The sequence below is a fragment of the Malurus melanocephalus genome, unplaced genomic scaffold, assembly GCF_030028575.1.
Source record: "Malurus melanocephalus ecotype Western Australia unplaced genomic scaffold, MMel_1.1 scaffold_143, whole genome shotgun sequence".
NCBI classification, from domain to species: domain Eukaryota; kingdom Metazoa; phylum Chordata; class Aves; order Passeriformes; family Maluridae; genus Malurus; species Malurus melanocephalus.
This window is the reverse complement of record NW_026623375.1, coordinates 831,387-846,046: the sequence shown is the minus strand read 5'-3', so window position 1 is coordinate 846,046 and position 14,660 is coordinate 831,387. Positions and strand designations below refer to the sequence as shown.

Below are 14,660 nucleotides of genomic sequence, written 5' to 3'. Positions count from 1 at the left end.
CTGTTTGGGGGGCTGTCTGTTCTGGACTGATCCAAATGGATTTGTGGCTTCCCATATTCAGCCTGAGCCAGCACAGGGCTGCGATTCCTTCTGGCACCAGACACAATCACAGAATATCTCAAATGGAAGGGACCCATAAGGGCAGTAATGCATGTGGAGCTGGATGAAAAGTCCCATGATTTACCTTAACAGATTTACATTCACCTCTCCTTTTCTGGTGCAACAAGAGACAAAAGCTTTTCTTTTTGCCCAAAACAATCTTATTTAGGCCTCTTTCCCATGCTTTTGTGCCCTGGACATGGTGTAGGGCAGTGTKGCAGGCTGCTGTGTCCTGCTGGCACAGAAAGAGGGGTGACCACGGGCAGAGGTGATTCCCAGTTGCTCTGGCAGGGGTTAACTGGGGACCAGCTGAGCAGTGCCCGGGCTGGTGACTCCTGCAGTGCCTCTCTTGGTGCTGTCCCTGTCACGGTGATGGAAAAGGCTCAGGGTGGCTTCTGAGCTGGGAAAGAGCAGTTGAGGTGTGGTTTCAGGAGGACACACGCGTTTACAATGCCCGTTCTCCCTGCTGCTCTCAGTGATGTTTTCTCTTCCTCCCCGCCCTGTCTCCACCTTTGCAGAGAGCCAAGATCGGAGCCGGGTCCAAGGCTGCGGATGAGAAGACAAGAAATGCCATTTCCAAATTCGACAACAACGGCAGCCGGGATCGGATGAAGCTTTCGGATTTCAACTTCCTGATGGTGCTGGGAAAAGGAAGCTTTGGGAAGGTGAGGTACCAAGTGAGCTGAGGCTGTATATGGATTGGACACATTTCTTGTGGCTGCTCCAGTGTGACCTGTCCTTGCTGTGACTGGGAGCACTGGTGTCACAGCAGGGAACACCAGAGACATCTAATGAGACCATCACAAAATCCATCCTTTTGGGAAGTGGGGCATGAGTTGTGTCTTTAAAGCTCTCTTTTATTTGCTCAGGTTTTTTTTTTTTTTCTTCTTTAATAATTGCAAATATATGGGAACATTTTAATTAACTTCCCAGACCAGTTGTGAGCGGTAACAGAATTTCATTCTTCTGGTAATTATGTGACTTGGAGCCTTCCTTTTTTTCTTGGGCTCTTGCCAACTCTCATGATTTCCATTCGGGATCCCAGTGCTCCAGGGGCTGCTGGGGCTCTGCAGGAGGTGGGTGCAGTGTTTGCTGGTGTGATGGCTGGCCTAACCCTGCTCTCATTAGTGAATTGCCTTAATTGCAGGGAGTATTGCTGTGCCTGCAGGCCCATTCCTTGGGCAGGCAATGAGGAGGGTGTGCAGGGATGCTCCCCAGCCTTCTGCTGGCATTGGAGCTTTGGGAGGTCCCAGCTTCTCTACAGGTGTTTGCTTTGCTTCCAGAGATAGCTCAGAGATCCATGGAAACATTTGTGATAGACAGGGAATGGGGAGGTGCTGATGAGAAAGGGAATGAGGAGGCGCTGCTGGTCCCCAGCACAGGGAACATCAGCCCTGGAACTCAGTGTTGTACCCCTTTGCTGTGGATTGGCATCCCAGCGAGCAGGAAAGCCCCGTGCCTCATGCCCGTGCTGCTCTCACACMGAAATGTCCCCTGTTCCCTCCCTCCCTGCTCCTCATCCCTTTCAAACCCTGTGCCTGGCATCTGGAGACTCTGTGGTTGTGCCGTGTCCCCCGCCGCCTTCATCCCTTAAATTTGAGAAACATTAGCAAACTCCTCGGTCGGCTCTGGCTTATATAAGGGAATGTGTGACAGAAACTGTTCCCTGGAACAGAATGTTATAAATATGCTAATTAGCGCTAATTAAAACAGCACGTTGGTTTCTCCGGGTGGATGCAGCCTCACCCTCACGTGTGCCTGCACTTCCCCAGGCATCCCTGCTGCCCCGGCATCCTGGCACGGGGACACCCAGGTGGYACGGCCTTGTACCCGCTTCCTGTGCACCCACAGAGGTGCCAGCTGCTCGGAAGGAGCAGGGAGAGCAGCCTGGCTCCCCACAGCTCCCCAGCCCTTGGTGTGCCCAGCAGCTGCTTGTGTCCACAGCATTGCCATCCGTCTCCAAGGCTGGCACCGCGTCCTTCCCTCCCCAGGGCTGGCACCTGCTCCTGTGCCTGGCTGCCTGCTGCCAGCCTCCCTCCTTCCAGTCCCTGCTGGCTGGCTGGGAGATCTCTTGGACTGCAATCACACTGTTTTAGTGAGCCTCTGTCTGTCTCTATTAACCCTTTGGCATCAGGACCTCAGATTTACTGCTCACTCTTTTCCTCTCTCCACACTCGGCTGTCCGGGGTCAGGAGTACAAACACATTGTCCTCGGTGGAGTTTGACAAACTTCCTTTCTCTGTGTTCAGAATATCTCCAGTTCTTAAGCTGGAGCATTCCCAAACAAATACTCTATATTACAAGAATAAATCAAGTTAAATATCAGCTCTTTTTTCTGCACCAATAAAAAGTTAAAAAAGATGCAATCTGCTTCCCAGCGAGTGCGCTGGCAGATGGAGGTCCCCCGAGCCAAGCAGCAGGGTTTAGGGGGTGGAAAATGGATCTGGTTTGGAAAATAAGGGTTTGGGAGCACGTAGTCCTGGCTCAACATGTTCAGCCCCGGGATAGAGGTGCCCCTGGTGCTCCAGGGTCTTGGTGGCCTCTCTGGGACTGTGCAAGGTGGCAGCTCCGCGGGGCTGGCACGGGCAGAGAGAYGCTCCTGTGGAGGGAGGCAGCGCTTGGCACAGCCCACCCTGGGTTTGCTTTGCTGTATTATAAATAGAGGAAACTGAAATTAGGTGGCTTGCTCATATTTTTGCAGCTAATCAATCTGTCGTGCTCTCGAGCTGTCAGGCTTTTCGGGGGTTTGTGTTGTTTTGCTGGGCAGGGTGGAGCCTTTGGCCGCTGCACTTGTGGATTCCAATGCAGTGATAACCTTCAAGCTGTGCAAYGCTCTGCTCTCCTCTCTGTGAAACGGGCCAGGAGGGCAGGGCAGGGGCCAGGCTGGGTCCCTCTGTTACCCACACACACCCTGGGCTCTGGACTGTGCTGGGGATTTCTTCTGTTTGGGTCTTTGGTCATTGAACACCTTCAAACATCAGGACATCAGGAAGAATTTCTTCCAGGCAAGGGAGGTCAGGCAGGAGCTGCCCAGGGAGGGGTGGAGTCCCCATCCCTGAAGGTGTCCAGGGAACAACTGGATCCAGGGAACGACTGGACATGGCACTCAGTGCTCTGGGTTGGGGACAAGGTGGGGAGCAGGCGCAGCTTGGACTCAGTGATCTTGGAGGTCTTTTCCAACCTTGGGGATTCTGGGATTCTGTGATTCAGGAGAGGGGAATACAACACAAATGTACCTCAGGAATGCAATAGTGTTGGTTTCCAGCCTGCCCCTCTGGGCTACCCTTCACACCCTGCCATTCCCTGATTCTCAGCAGCTGGAAAGTCCTTTTGCCTTTCACATGTCAGGGAGCAGGGCTGGCTCAGCTGTGCTCGGGGTTGCCGTGGCACTGGGRAGCTGCTTCATGAACCATTCACAGCCATGGATGGCCTCGAGCAGTTTTTTGCATTTGCGGTGGTACCCCAGCCAAGCTCTGCCTCGCACTGCAGAGGGGTTGGGAGCCAYGTCCCCAGCGAGGTCCCTTCGGGGCAGAAGCAGATGCCAGGCTCAGAGGCTCCCTGCTTTAGTTCACTTTTTCTGAAAGGGTTGTGGATGGCAAGGCAGGGCTGTGTATGACCGATATCATATATAATGCTCTTACACTCAGGTAACGGGTTTATTTTTCCCTCAAAATATGTTCCTGGAGTTGGTTACTTCTTCTTTTCCACCAGTTTTGAGCAGCCAAAGCTCTTCTGCTTTTATCACCTAAAAATTAGCTCTCGTTTTAGCACCTGCGYGTGGTGCCTTGTAAAGCTCAACTTGTGTAAAATGGTGATAAATGGAGGCAATGAACCAAAACAGTTCAGTTTGGGCAAAGCCACAGGGGAGGGCAGAGGTGCAGACGCTGCCTGAGGCACAGGGAATGGCTTGGGTAGGAAGGGACCTTAAAGATCAGCCAGTACCAGGACACTTTCCCCTATCCCAGGGTACTCCAAGCCCTGTCCAGCCTGGCCTCGGACATTTCCAGGGATGGGGCAGCCATGGCTGTGCCTTTCTGGGTTCCATCCCAGCAGCACAACGAGCTGCTCTGGGTTCCCCATGTGAATAAACCCCATCCCCAAGTCCCTGACACACGCTCAGCCCAGGGCTCAGCCCTGCCGCAGGATGAGCCGGYGTGTGGCCACTGCAGTCCCAGCCCRGTGATGGAAAYGGGAATGTCAGCGCTGTMTCCAGAGCACTGAGGAGCCCCGGTGCCRTTCCCAGCTAATCCTGACAAGCAGCTTGTCAAGGACAGCCGGGCTCCCCCGGGCTGTGGCCAAGCACTGCTCACAAAGTGCTGTTCCCTGTTCTCAGGGATTTGCACTCACAGACCTCGCTTCTCAGGCTGTGTCCCTGTCTCATTGTCCCCTCTCCTCGGGCTGTGTCACAGAATGCACTCACAGMATCACTGAGGCTGGAAAAGCCCTGTGARACCAYCGAGTCCCACCCCAGCACTGCCACCGTTAACTGCTGTCCCCAAGTGCCRCAYCTACACATCTGTTATGTCCCTCCAGGGGTGGGGTCTCCCCTGCTTCCCCGGGCAGCCTGTGGAACACAAGAGGGTTAATTCTGCTCTCCTTGGTGTCTCTAAAGTCACCCTGAGACCACTCATGCATCCTCTGCCCGTCTGCCCCAGCCCGAAGCACATTTCAGTTCCACCCTATCGATGTTGACTTCACATAATTTATTTCCAAAACCTCCGAGCTGCCGTTCCTGATGTGACTGGAGGATTTCTGCCGACTCCTTCAAATGAAAAGCAATTCGTTTCCACCCAGCGCTCCAATCTAAGCTGATGAGAGAGCGTGAGAGGGGWGATGGAAGCAAAGTGGGGTTTCAGAGTCGGTTTATTTGCCAGCAGCCCAAGGAGCAGCTTAGGCTGATGTAGCGTGGTGGGTTGGGCAGGGGACCCTTGCTGGGCTGGTGGGATTAACCCGAGGGATTTGCACCAGCAGAAGCAGTGAATCCTATTTACTGCAATAAATAAACCCGCAGATGGGTGGGACTGGTTGGAAATGGGAGGTTGGGTGGGTTCTTCTGGCTGAGAGGGGCCTTGGCTGGGTGATGAAGCAGCACGTGGTGGGGTTTGCTCGCTGTTGGAGAGGGAGGGGGTGAGGCAGAGAAAATCACCACGGGTTTTTCTTACTATTCACTATAGACTAACTCTTTCCCACTTCAAATRTTTACCAGCTTGTAATTAGATGGATTCTGTGTTCAGCCTCTTGACACCCCCCTGATGCTGGTGATGCTCTGAGAGTGCCAAGACAGGCCCTGACTCAGGGGTGAGGGGTGCTGGAGGGTGAGCTGGGCTCAGATATCATCAAATACTTGGGCTGTGCTCCTCGAGGCAAGGAGGCAGTGAGGGAGGAGATGTGTTACTCTTTAGATTTGGTTTYCCTAAATGCTTTTGGGAATCCCCCTGGCAGCTTTGTGCAGTTTGGCCCCTGCAGCTTTTCTCAGGGCACTGAGGGGAGCCTTGGGATAACGAGCCATTAGCTGTAACTATTTCAGCTCAGGGCATTGTAAATCCACGTTTGCCCTGATCCCACACGTGTCCTCTCCCTCGGGCAGGTGATGCTGGCGGAGAGGAAGGGCACGGACGAGCTCTACGCTGTGAAGATCCTGAAGAAGGACGTYGTTATCCAGGACGATGACGTGGAGTGCACCATGGTGGAAAAGCGTGTCCTGGCTCTCTCTGGGAAGCCTCCCTTCCTGACCCAGCTCCACTCCTGCTTCCAGACCATGGTAAGAGCTGCTGCCACAGCTTGTCCCCACCCAGGGCTTGGGCACTGAGCACTGGGAGCCTGACACTTTGCACAATGGATTGGAATCGTGTCCAAGGCTGGGTTGGATGGGCCTGGRATAGTGGAAGRTGTCCCTGCTCATGACAGGGGGTGGCACTGGATRAGTTTTRAGGTCCATTCCAGCCCAAACCATTCCAGGATTCTGTGTTCTCTGTACATCRCTGTGCTTGCCAAAGCGATTGTGTATTCTCTGCCTTGGCAGCCTCACACCTTCTCCAGTTCACTGGCAAAAGYGCCTCCAGGACCAAAATGTGGGGGTGTGACATGAAAATGTGATGTGCACTAGCTGCACCCTGAGATGTGCTCATCAGGGGGCTGTTGGTGGCATCAGAGGTGATTTCCCAGCCCCTCAGGTGCCCCCAGCCCACAGCATCCCTTATGGTTCCATAGCAAAGTGCTGCTCTTTTCCCCAGGACTCATTCCTCCGATCAAAGCCCTGAGCAAAGGGAGRAACCTAATCCAAACTGCAGGAAATCCAGTTTTCCATGGGTGTGGGATTGGGTTTGTGCGATTCAGGAGTGGAGAGGGGGACAGGGGACCTTTAATGTGGTCCCTGCCCTGCCCTGGAGCAGCCTGTGAATGAGAATGTCCAGGTGCCCGTCAGTGGKAGCTGGCAGAGGGAATCAGCAGAGTCCTTTAGAACGATGACAATACTTTCCAGGAGGATTACATTTTAATATTATCCCAGAAATTTCATTTACCAAACACATTGAGTGTATTTAAAGCCTGCGGCCCGGCTTTGCAGCACAGCAATCAGAATGTGGCAGGAGCAGCTATTTCACACAGCATCTCCCTGGCATCTGAAGTGAGTCAGCGCGAGATTATTCCTGGCAGACCTATAGTAGCTTAATAGTAATCGTATTTGTAATGTAATCAAAATGTATAGCAGGGTGTATTATCAAACGCTGGCACAAAGCACTTTGATTTCTGGGAGCGCAGTCCAGAGCACAATTCTCCACCGGGGCTGTTGGCTCAGCGGCTTCGGGAGASAGAAAAGCCCTAAATCTGCGTTTTAAAGAAAAAGGGAAGATGAGCAAGGAGAGAGCTCCTGCCTGGGGCTGGAGGGTGTGAGGTGCCTGTCCTGGGGGATCGGAGGTGCTCTGAAAGGTGCCAGGTCAGAGCCTGGGCTCTGGGAGAGGGGTGAGCTGGGGGTCCCTGGGTGTCCCCAGGTGAGCCGTGCCTTTGCTGTGACCTCTGGTTGACAGCAGTGAAGGGCACAGCCCCCCTGAGATGATAAATCACAGAATGTGGAATGGATTGGGTTAGAAGGGACCCTGAAGATCATCCAYGGGCAGGRWCASCTTCCACTATCCCAKSKTGCTCCAAGCCCTGTTCAGCCTGGCCTTGGACACTCCCAGGGATCCAGGGGCAGCCACAGCTTCTCTGGGCACCCTGTGCCAGGGCCTCCCCACCCTCCCAGGGAAGGATTTCTCCCCAGTATCTAACAAGGGGCAGACGGGAGCATGGCTGCTGTCCTGGCTCTGCTCAGATGGACCGGGCAGGGGATGGAGCATTTTGTTAGAAGGGCACTGACAGCAGCCCCAGCAGTGTCACCTTGGCTGCCCAGGGCAGCAGGGATGTCACCAGCTCCCTGCCAGGCTCCGCAGGGGGGTTCCATCTCCGTGCTGTGCTGCTGCTCAGCGAGTTTGGATGCTCCAGCCTTGGACAGACGCCGTCCTTGCTGCCACCGGCAGGAGCCAGGCCAGCGTTCCGTGCCCGTCCCTGCCTGCAGCCTGTGGGCAGCCCAGCCATCTGCCTGCTTTAGTCATGGCTTTTCTTTCCCCCAAGCACCAGCGTTCCCTTCCCCACCCAAATGAGGAAAGCTCAGCTCCTGCTTTTAGAGCTCAGCTGGCTGTTTCAAGAGCCCGTCTTTTTAATATTCTTCCTCCTTGAAGCAGATCGATATATTTAGGAAGCAGCTGCAGCCGAGCCCGGCGCTGCTCTGCTCTCCCGTGGCTGTCACGGGCTGGCTGCCGTGGCGGTGGCTGCTCAAGGTGACATTGCTGCACGTGTCTCCCCGCGGGGCTGGCCGGACGCCTGCCAGGGCTGTCCTTTGCACGGGGGGTGCTCCCCAATCCCCAGCAACACAAATTGTCCCTTTTATCCCATCAGTGCTGTGTGTTTGACACAGCCCCATTGCCCTCGTGCTGCTGTATTCGGTTCCTCTGGGGCTGCCCCATAGCTGGGGGGCTGTGCTGGGGGGCAGGAGCTGCAGACCCCAATTCCTCTGGCTGGGGAGTGCCCTGTGGGTGCTGAACCCCAGCTCCTCACAGCCCTGGGTATGGCAATGCTCCCTTTGCTCTCCTGTGGGCTCCCTGTCCTTCCTGGCTGAAAAGCAGGGCAAGGCTTATTTAAGGAGGAAATGAGCAATGGGAAATATTTTATTATGTAATGCTGCCAACCTACTGCTCCCACGGTGCTCCAGCCTCTGTGTCCTTCCTTCAGGGGTGGGATGGGGCAGCCCGGGGCTGTCCTTGGGCTCCCATGTCGCTGCAGGCCCTGCCCCAAAGTCCCTCTCCAGCTCTCCTGGAGCCCCTTTAGGCACTGGAAGGGGTTCTGAGGTCTCCCAGGAGCCTTCTCTGCTCCAGGTGAACACCCCCAGCTCTCTCAGCCTGGCTCCAGAGCAGAGGGGCTCTGCCCTCAGAGCATCTCTGGGCTCCTCTGGACTCCTTCAACCACATGTGGACGTGACCAGAGTGACCCCTCAGACCAGGCCTGAAGGAGTGACRAGCTGGATGCAGGTCCCTTCTGCCCCCTCAGCTTGACCAGGGTCCCCAGCATTGCCATCCTGGGAGAGGGCTGGGAATGTCACTCGTCTCTCCTGATGCTTGGCCGAGTCCTGGTCCTGGATGGAGTTTGGTGCCCATGGGAACTGCTTGTGTCCCCTGTGCAAACCTTAAGTGAAACCACAGAGTGCTTGGGGACCTGCCTGAACAACAGTCTGAAAATGGCTTCTGTCAAGAACAGCAAATCTACTCCTRGGAAGTGAAAAATCTCTGGTTTAGGGATTCCTCCACTTGCTTTCTCCAGTGGATGTGTCTGCAGAGGGGAGAGCTCCAGCCCTGAGCATTCCAAAGGGATTAGAACTTACTGGGTTCTCTATGCACAGGAGCCCCAGCACGTGGGGAGGACAGGGATAGTGASTGCATTTCCATGGAATTACAGACTGGAGCTGGGTTCCTGTTCCTGACCCCAGCACATTCCCTGCTCTGATAATCCTGGTGCTAATGGCTTGCTTTTCCCCTTCAGGATCGCTTGTATTTTGTGATGGAATACGTGAATGGTGGGGACTTGATGTACCAGATCCAGCAGGTTGGGAGGTTCAAGGAGCCCCACGCTGTGTAAGTGCAGTGGTTTGGCACCTTTGGGTGGGTGTGGGATGTACCTGTGTCACCTGGCTGCCATCASAGTCCAAGGCACAGGCTTTGTGCTCCAGCTCCTGGGCAGAAGGGGAGGGGAAGCAGCAGGAATGGGAAGATGCACAATGAGAACTCTTTGCCTGTTGCTGAGGATGCCTCCATCTCACCCTTGGGGTACATTGTACTTGTAATTCATTGAGCTAAATTAATAAATTGAGGTGAATAAAAGCACAAGGCAGGGTGGTTTGAAGGCTTCCAGGAGACACCAGGCCTCTACTCTGCCTGGCCCTTTCCCAGGAGTGACAGGGATGTTGGGTTTTGGCTCCTCTGCTGGGKTGGCCAACCCAGGTGTTAACTGGTGGCTTCTGGCTCCTGTTCCCTGAGAGCTGGACAGAGCAGGATGTGTTCCTGAAAAGCCTTCCCATGCTTACATAAAACCCACATAGCCTGGTGGGCTGAACTGGTGTCTTTTCTCTGGCAGAGTCCTCTGAGAGCYGGAGCATTCCTCAGAGGCAGCGGTGGCAGTACCTGTTGGCTCTGGGAGCAGGGATAACTTTCCCAGCCTCACTGCCAGAGCGTCGTGAGCAGCAGCCATGGATCCAGCTCTTGCTTAATTTGTGTAACCAGAAGTGACAGCCCCCAGCAGCCCRGTGGCATCGCTGCCTGGTGCGAGCACAGGCTGCCCTGGATCATCCTCGTGTGATCCTTCTCTGCAATTCCTCTGCCGTGGCTGCCTTGTCCTTCGGTCACATCTGCCTGACATGTTTCCTTCACTGCCATCCGATCGGGGAGGTTCTCATTTCGTCTCCTTTAATCATCAGCCTTGCTTTTAAACCTTCTCTTTCAGATTCTACGCRGCAGAAATCGCCATCGGGCTCTTTTTCCTGCAGAGCAAAGGCATCATTTACCGGTAGGTGAGCAGGTTCCTGCCTCCTCCTTCCCCAGAGCTGGAGCCACRCACSGAGCACAGTGCTCCAAGGGTCCCGYTCTGCCCACAGCCCCCAGCTCAGGGCTATCCCTGCCCGTGCCCTGGATGGGCTCTGGAGCTGCTTACAGTGCAATGACGGGATCCCTGATGTTGGAGCAGATCTCTGGGGTCACTGAGTCCAGCCATGGACATGTGATGTGCACACCCAGAAGGGAGCTGGGAGCTGTGGGGGAAGCTTGGGGGAAGCTCCTGCTTTATCCCAGMTCTGGTTCTCTCCTGCCCCTGTTCCATGTGTTTCTCTCCACACAACACAAACGCTCCCTGGCAGCCTGGACCAGCTCCAAGCCCCAAWTTTGGCTGCAGGGCACTGCTCTCTTACCATTGCCACTGGAGTCAGTGCTTGCCAGTGGCTTGTTCCAAGCTCTCTGGTTCCGCTCTGTCACTTCTGCTTCAGCTGCTGAAGCTTCTTTGCCATTCCCAATATGATTCCAGCACCCAGAGGTAGCTGGGTCACTGCCACGTGCTGGACCAGGCTCGGAGGCTGCTGGTTTAGCACCGAAACCAGCGTTTACTGCTCTTCCCTGCTTGGGAGAATTCCCAGAGCCCAGGGTGGAGCAGAGCATCCTAATGAGTGTCAGATACCATTAAGGGCTCTGTAAAGGGAGATGCCAACTGTGCTGCTGGAGTCAGGAGATGCTGAAGATGAAAGAAGTGGAACAAACTTGACGTGAGGGCTGTTTTTTGCCATCAGCTGCTACAGAGAGATTCTAGGTCTGTTGGTCCCCAGTGCCCCCGCTTCCTTGCTTCCTCTGAATCTGAATCCCAGCTTGTGTCCGTCTGCCTTTGGCCTGTCAGGGTTCTAAGCACTGACGTGATAATTAGAAAATACAGCCTTAAACCCAGCAAGAATGTATAAATTGCACCAAAATACCCAGTGCTTGCTACAGAACTGTTCTTGAGGCTGGAGCAGCGGCTCAAGGCTGGGATTTGGATCCAGGGCTCTGCAGCTGGATCCATCCCTGCAGCCTGTGCAAAAGAGCAGAGCTCCCTGGGGCTGGGTGCCACAAACAGGAATTCTAGGGGTGAGGATCACAGAGAAACACAGCTGATTTTTATTTCAGGGGGGAGCAGAGCACAGGTGAGACAGGGACTTGTGCTGAGTAGGTGCTTCTCCATTGCAAGACCTCTAAGTGCGCTTTGATTTTCATGGGAGCAAAAGAAAAAGAATCAATTAAATCCATCTCCTGCCAGATGAGTGCTTTCCATCGTACACTTCAAAGCGCTGTGCCCGGCATGGCATTCCTGTAGGTTAAAAGTAAAATAAACACTCCATCCTGACAGATCTCTGACTTATTTTTACTCATTTTCCCAAACATTATCCTACAAAGAGTCTGGGTGTGAGGCGCAGGCGGCGCTGAGCCGCAGCAGAGCTTTGGGAGACTCGTGTTGTGTGTTGTTGTCACYGGTTTGCTCTCGCCCTGCAGAGACCTGAAACTGGACAATGTGATGCTGGACAGCGAGGGCCACATAAAGATCGCCGACTTTGGCATGTGCAAGGAGAACATCTGGGACGGGGTGACCACCAAGACCTTCTGTGGCACTCCGGACTACATCGCGCCTGAGGTACGGACGGGGAAGGCGGCCGATGGTCCGAGTGCATCCCCCTGGTGCTCCTTCCCATGGGGTGACCTTGCTTTGGGCAGCTTTCCAGCTCACACAGGGACATGCAGGAATTCACCATCAGCCTGCCAAGTTCATGCCCTCGGCACTGTCCGTCCTCACGTCCCCTTAAGGGATCAGGGATGCTGGATCTGCTTGCCTGTTGTGCTGTGTCCTGCTTCCACCTCCAAGTGCAGCACGTCCTCATGCTGCTCTCCCTGCAGTGTTTTCCCTCTCTGGGGGCTTTTCCCATGTCCATCCTGCTGGCAGCTCTGTGCCTGTTCCATCCTTGGCACGCTCAGGCCCGCCACAGGTTGCTCCTCACATGTTCCCTTGCTCCTGGAAATGACAAGGAGCTCAGCTCTGCCTCTCGCTGTGTGATAGAAGCTTCCTGCACAACATGACCAAATAGAAACAGGGAATTATCAGTGGATGATATTTTCATGTGAAGTTGAAAGCCTTAGATCTCTCTAGCTCACTGTTTGCTGTACTGTTTGCAGTGTGTCTGATGGGGAGAGGCTCCCCATTCAAGGCTCTAGATCCCCCCAAAGTGACTTTGCATTTGGTTRTTACTGATGTGGTGGAGTCACACACGACACTGCCATGGAGTGCWGTATGGGCACAGTGTAATGCCAGACTTGTGAAATTCAGAGGAGTAATTATTCTCAAATGTCTGTTCCCTTCACATAAAAATATCCCTCTAAAATCTTGTCAGTCTGCTGAATTTGCAATGATGAAGTTACTATTTATTCATTTAAATATTTTAGAGAAAGAGATTTCTCTTTGCCAGGATATTGATGCATTTGTGTGCTAAACCACATTGTGTTTGCTGCAGCCAGTGAGGCTTCCCATTATTGAATCAAATGTGTGTTCCATCCCTCATCCCACCAGGATTAATACTGGTGGTGCTGGTGCAGAGCTTGTCACTGTGGGTGATTAATGCTCCTTCAAAGCAGGACAAATGACCAGTTCTCCGCGTGTTTGCCCGAGTGTTTTCACTTTAACTCTTATTTTCCTCTCCTTGCTCTAATTCTTCTTTTTCCAAAAGAAAAACAGAGAATGGGAAATTAGGATGCAAATCACTTTGGCACCTAGGAAAGGCATTAAAGCCTGCTGCCCGTGGGTCTCAGAGGACCAATCCCACGATACTTGGGAATAGCAATGAGGTTATGTGGTTTTGGTGCCGTGGCCACATTCCAGCCCAGGCCCTCTGCTGCTCTGTGCCTCCTCCTTCAGGGAGCTGCAATGTGCTCAGGCCAATGTGCCTTCGGGGTGAAACTGTCCTGYGATTTGCTTGACCCATTTTTGAGATGTTTTCTGTTCYRAGCAGAGCTCTGYGTGCCCAGGTGACAGSTACAGYCTGCGAACGGCCCCGTGCRTGATACCYTCAGAAYAAAGCTGCTCCTCACCTGCTGGGGTGTGACCTTCCCCAAAGGGCAGTGGGGGCCTGCACAGGACAGAGCATTGCTTTTAAGTGGTGCTTTTTCCTTTTAAAGGCCTTTACRGTGTGAACAGTTCACACCTGAATTTCCCAGAGCGCTGGTGGGAGGAACTCTGCGCTCAGTCGAGGGATTTCAGTGCTGAGTGTGTCCCAGGGAATAGCCCCATCCTTGTGACCTGGTTGCAGCTCGGAATCACTGTGCCATGTGCCACCAGGCCAGGAGTGTTAACGYTGCTGTCCCTGTTGTTTGTTTGCAGATAATTGCTTACCAGCCCTAYGGGAAGTCCGTGGATTGGTGGGCGTTTGGAGTCCTGCTCTATGAGATGCTGGCTGGCCAGGTAATTGAGTTTTAATTGATTCCTCTGGGCTGGGTCTCACTGCACTGTGAGCACAGGCTGATGTGGGATTTGCCCTGCTTGATGTGTGGATGGAGCATCTCCTTGGAGCTGGGGGTGGCCCAGGGACTGCAATGACGAGACTCGTGTYGCTGTGTGGCACTGCCAGGGCTGACCCCATGGCCAAGGACCACAGCAGCACACGGGAGCTTCGAGCTCCAGGAACGCCCCTGAAGCTGTGTCTGCTTTGCTCCAGGCCCCCTTTGAGGGAGAAGATGAAGATGAGCTCTTCCAGTCCATCATGGAGCACAACGTCGCCTACCCCAAGTCCATGTCCAAGGAGGCAGTGGCGATCTGCAAAGGGGTAAGGGCAGGGTTGGGTCCTCTGCTGGGCTGTGGGATGATGTGGGCAGTGAGATCCTGCCCCTCTGGGGGTCCCAGCTCACCCCACTGCTCCCCAGCACGAGCGGGGTCTGACACTGTTAGTGCCTGTGCCTTCCAGTCCTAAACCCACAGCTCATGCTGCCATGTATGTATGTACTAAACCCAGGTAAAAATAACACCTCCCCTCTGTGCCCTTAGACTGAGCAGAAATACAGCGGGGACCCAGGGCTGGTCTGAGAACAGAGGAGCGTCCAGAGAGAATTGGGGGTGTTGATTGGGAGGTGGGAAGGGAGGGCTTCTTCCCAGAGACCCTGTGCCCCATCCGGTGAGGACAGGGCAGCTCTGTGAACTTTGCCCAAAATGGAAAATGATGCTCAGGGAAAATGCATGTGATCCCTAAATAGTTTCCCTAAGATCAGATACAAAACCTTCATCCTTCCTCTTAGCTGTGATAAGTTGCCCTTCAGGACAGCCTGAAGCTCGTGCTGGTGGTGCCTCTGTGAGGTCAGGGCAGCATTTTCATTATCCTGTCTCTTAATTTGCAGTGAAGCTCTGCCTYGCCCAGCATCCCAGGCTCTCCATGGACTGGGCCTAGGCCTGACTTAATTACAACCTGAGTTAATTTGGGATGTGAT

At 54.0% G+C, this 14,660-nt stretch overlaps 1 protein-coding gene across 2 annotated transcripts in view; it reads left to right on the top strand.

Moving 5' to 3' along the window:
• Positions 1-14,660, top strand: part of PRKCB (protein kinase C beta) — a 92,946-nt gene that overhangs the window by 62,901 nt on the left and 15,385 nt on the right. For both annotated transcript variants that reach the window (XM_057371213.1, XM_057371212.1), the window contains exons 9-15: positions 618-764; positions 5,687-5,860; positions 9,169-9,260; positions 10,126-10,188; positions 11,691-11,829; positions 13,564-13,644; positions 13,898-14,005. In XM_057371213.1, the coding sequence (XP_057227196.1) occupies positions 618-764; positions 5,687-5,860; positions 9,169-9,260; positions 10,126-10,188; positions 11,691-11,829; positions 13,564-13,644; positions 13,898-14,005 (804 nt within the window). The remainder of the gene's footprint in view (positions 1-617; positions 765-5,686; positions 5,861-9,168; positions 9,261-10,125; positions 10,189-11,690; positions 11,830-13,563; positions 13,645-13,897; positions 14,006-14,660) is intronic.